Consider the following 4579-nt stretch of genomic DNA (forward strand, 5'->3'; position numbering starts at 1 on the left):
GTAGTTCTCGAGATCACGTAAAACTCCCAAAAACCAAATTAGTGATTAGATCAAATTATGTTGATACGTTATTACCTTTGTTGAAGCGTTGTTTGAGACGTCTGTTTCCGCAACAGCATTATTAGACGGTAAAACATCTTCATGTATTTGGCATACCAGAAAAAAATATGGGAAGCTTTTTTTCTCGGAATCCGCCACGGACGCATTACGAGGGCTTTTCAACAAAATACTCGTTACGTTATGAATCGTCGTGCTCATACAATATTATCGTTTTTCAGAGAGACCGCCTTGCCATGGAGCGCAGGAAACCGAAATATCAGATAATTGACGGCGTGCCTCGATCTCTAAGGCTTGATGCTGACATACTTCGTGAGAATCTCAAGTTCAAAGCCAAATCCGGAGACGTCATCCTGTCTACGTTCCCGAAGAGCGGAACGCACTGGGTGCAGTTTATTATTCAGCTAATACTCAGGAAAGGCGAACCGATCACAACTCACAGAGACTTCGCGGACAACATGCGCATGTTGGAGTACTCGAGGTGCCAGGACTGGACGCCAACTCTTCCTCTGCGAACATTCTTCTCTCATCTGCCATTGTCTCGAAGGACGATGGGGGAAGAAGCAAAGTACGTTTACATGGCTCGCAACCCGTGGGACGTGTGTGTCTCCTTCTACCATATGGCCACCAACGCCAGTGTCTATGAGTTTCAGGACGGCACATTCGAAGAGTTTGTCCAGGCATTTATTGAAGGAAATTTTGGGTACGGCGACTACTTCGAACATGTGGCCTCTGGTTACGCGCTCAGAAACGAACCAAACGTGTTTTTCATGACCTACGAGGAGCTCAAGAAAAACACCGCAGACGTGGTGCTCACGTTGGCGCACTTTCTCGGTGACGACCACGGCAAGGCCCTAAAAGAGGACGAAGAGCTGCTCAAGCAGTTGCTCGAGAGATCCTCGCCCGAATCAATGAGAAGCATATTGGTTATAGACGCAAAGGAAGGTCTGAATGATGAATGGAAAGAAGTGCTTTCGCGCGCCAATTCAACCTGGAAAAATGGCCATGATGGAGATGAAAACAAATACGCGGTCGTAAGGACTGCTAAAATAGGTGAATGGAAAGAGTACTTCACGCCAGAGCTGCTACGTCGCATGGAACTGAGAATCCAAGAAGCTGAGAAGAAATCATCTTTCATCGAGCTGTGGAGAGACATACGTGCCGAAGCCATTCTAGCCTCAGAATCGTCGAATTGAGACGTTGTTATTGTGATACACAAAAGCAATTTTTTCGGACAGCGTGCACGAGTCCAAGACCTCATGCACTGGCTTTGTTTATTCTATTATCTCGAAATAAATATCACTGCAATCAAGTCTATTTGGGGGTATCGTGTAATTATCCCTAAAAACGTTTTTTCCCAGCAAGTTAACTATGCTATAATTAGTCTCTTGTATATTCTTAGGCCCCCAACACGCATGCATATATTTCAACGGAGCACGTTTAAAGCAAACTTTGTCTTCCATCGGGTGTTGAAAGATACAGGGTGCCCCAGTTCGACGAGGGCGAACAAATGAGGCAGTTCAGGGAAAAATGGGATGCGCGTCCTTGGAAGTGAGAGAAGCACAGATCAAAATATGTTGTGAAGAACGACTTAGAATTATAGATAAAAAGCGATGGCGGCCTGCTACGGTATCTTTACATGCAAAGCATGAACACACAGTGGAGGAAAAGAACTAGAAGGCTTAGGACAAGGTATATGAAACCTGTGAGCGCAGGAGAAACGACCAAGGCAATAGAAAATGAAGTGAAAGAATCAGAGACAACTAGCTGGAAAAAGAGGATGGACGCAAATATGTCCTTAGATATATACTGAATCGGACAGAGGGATATCACGAGCGAAACGTTTTTGGACAACACCAAAGGAAGTGCATTGCTTTTTGAACTCCGGAGCAGGGTACTTGCGGACAAAAAAGCTCATCCGCGAGCCAGTACAGAAAGAACTGTGCGGAGGTTGTGGCAGGGGGCCGAAACCATGCGACATATTGTAACTGACGGCAAACGAGGTAACCGTCCACTCCTGAGGGAGGAAGACATCCAGCTTCCAGAAAACTTCACCTTTAAACAGCAAGCTGAATTGGATAGCAGTAGAGGATAGTAAAAGGAGGTTAGCATGTTGTTGCGAAAAGAGCAGAGAACAATCTGGGAAGACATGAGAACACGGAAAACCGACTAGCACAAAAATTTACACCATCTTCCCGCGAGGGGAATCATTGGGTAGATGCTATGCATCGGGGGTTTCCGTTGCGTGTCCGTTATGCTAGCGTGTCCATTGTTTTTGTGTGTCCATATTTTACGCAGCATGTTCACCCCCGATGCCTCGAATCTACCCCATGGTTCCCCTTACGGGAAGATGGTGTAAATTTTTATCGGGATGGCCGGTGCTTGTTACGGTTGCGCCGACCATCGCGATAGCAGGCCTGTTAGTCTCCATTCAAATCATCGGTGGTCATCGGAGGATGTCATCGGCGGAGCGGCGGCGAAACGACTGAGCGGAGCGGCGCAGTTACCGCGTTTATATGCAGAGGAATGAGACATAGCAGCACATAGCAGCGCATGCGCATGTAGTAACCGAGCGTAAGCTGCGCGCTAGCTGCGTGCTAACCCGCACCCACGCACAGCTGGCACGGCGACGGAGCGAGCACCGGTGAGCGCTAACACGCAGATGGCGCTGCGGTGAGAGCGGCGCTAGCGCGCAGCTGGCGCGGCGAGGAGAATGGGGGAGGGATGCGGACTACGCCGGACGATGCCGGAGGGACAAGGCGAGTGAGGAGACATGCATCGCATCTAAAATTCCATAAAAGGTTTTTTTTGTCAAGGTGATCGACCAGTGGCGTTACTAGTAAGGTCGCTGTGCAAACGCCAACGCCTTGCAAGAGGAAGCCGCTAAGCCTCGTCGTCCTCATTGATCGATGGGAGCAGATAAATCACAGCGCGCCCTCCGGGTTGGGGGGCGGGAGGGTATACCACTTGCGCGCGTCGTTTCGCCCAAGCACGGCGTGAGCAATACGGCACAAGCGGCAGCGGGTGCCCACCAGAAAACAGTACCGCCGACGACTCGTAAATCTCAAGTTTCTTAAGCGAGAATCCGAAGCCAAACGCGAAAATTAAACCTCATCGACGCAGTAGCCAGAAGCGAGCGGTGTGCTTATTACTGGTATCGGGACCACCAACCACTGCAGTGTGTAAATGCGGAGGTGTGCAGTGAGCTGGCTGGGAATAATACTACAGGAAAGAAACGGTTACGTGATTAGAGCCAGCACGGCAGCCGGGAAAAGTACCTGGTTCTGTAATGGCAGGTGTTCAGATGGTCCTCCGAAGCATTGTCGCCAGCCCTGCCCAAAACTGACGTCGTCTCACACAAGCGCATCTCCAACCAAAACTGAAGGAAGCACTAACAATACGTCAACTAGAAACAGTTCTCATAATTATGCTAAGATATTCAAAAAATAGTGGGTGGCCTAGAATATAAGTATAAGCAAACAAAAAGGACTTGTAGTTATAAAGTATATCGAGAACGTGAAGTTTGTCTACGAAGAATTCCCTATCACCTTTATTCGGGCATATTCGCCCAAAACCGGAGGCTGGTCCTGTTAAATGCTTTGCAGTGTTACGCACCAAAGAGATGACCCCGTCATCAGTATCACGGGATACGCGCCTGGAACACGAACTCTGTAATTCTCACTGCCCTGCAGACCTGCAGCCTCGCGCTCTATCGCCCCCATCTTAATCCAGACGAGCCCAATGTCTTCAGTTTTTGCTTATTCTTGTGCACCGTAGCAGAAAATTCTCTTCATGCATATATTCCGTGTTCTTTGTTAGGTGAGCTCCAACCAAATAAATGTTTATGTAGCGCAGATTTCAGCAGTAATACGCGCAAACATTGGTGAATTCCTGAGTCCGCTGTTACAAATACGCAGTAACGGGTAGTATCGCTTTCTTACTCAGGCGGTGTATGTCGCTTTCTAGATGCTTCTTTGAGGAACAAAACCCCCTTGCAGTCATTGTCGGCAGTCTGCATTGTCCTTCCATTTTATTTTAAACGCACAGAGACATCGGGGACTGCGATTCGTATGCGCCCCACAGCGTATTATTGCGGGACTAACTGCCAGCATGGGAAACAGGTATAAAAGTTGATCTTGTCTTCCGGACCTTCATAAGCAGGTCATGCTTGATAGTGGAGGAATTTGGCCTCTCGTAAACGTTTACCCAGTACAGCATTGCAATTGTTGACTTGAGCATATGCAATAAAAATAGCATGAACTGCAGTGTTCAAAACTCAAGATGGCGACTTGTGCACAAAAAAGAAGGAGGAATCAGGCATGCCATAGCGGAAGATAGGTGTCTACATTGCGTGGGGTTCTTTATGGTGCTCTAAAATATTACGCTCAAAGCTTTCAGGACTTAGAAACTTTTGCAAAATATGTGTGAGAGAGAGAGGGAAAACGTTATTGAACGAAGGGTTAGCGCAGTTCTGTGACAGAAGACCGTAGTGCTACGCCAACTTGGCCGGCCCCAGTGCAGC

The 4579-nt window shown here is 48.0% G+C and overlaps 1 protein-coding gene across 1 annotated transcript; it reads left to right on the top strand.

Moving 5' to 3' along the window:
• The first annotated feature begins 293 nt into the window (after positions 1–293).
• Positions 294–1374, top strand: LOC144145570 (amine sulfotransferase-like). The gene has a single exon (XM_077677221.1). It carries the CDS (start codon positions 294–296, stop codon positions 1251–1253), a length of 960 nt encoding a protein of 319 aa, XP_077533347.1. The 3' UTR covers positions 1254–1374.
• Positions 1375–4579: the final 3205 nt, after the last annotated feature.

Source organism: Haemaphysalis longicornis, unplaced genomic scaffold, assembly GCF_048455015.1.
Source record: "Haemaphysalis longicornis isolate Haplotype H1 unplaced genomic scaffold, Haemaphysalis longicornis Haplotype H1 scaffold_7, whole genome shotgun sequence".
Taxonomy (NCBI): Eukaryota; Metazoa; Arthropoda; class Arachnida; order Ixodida; family Ixodidae; genus Haemaphysalis; species Haemaphysalis longicornis.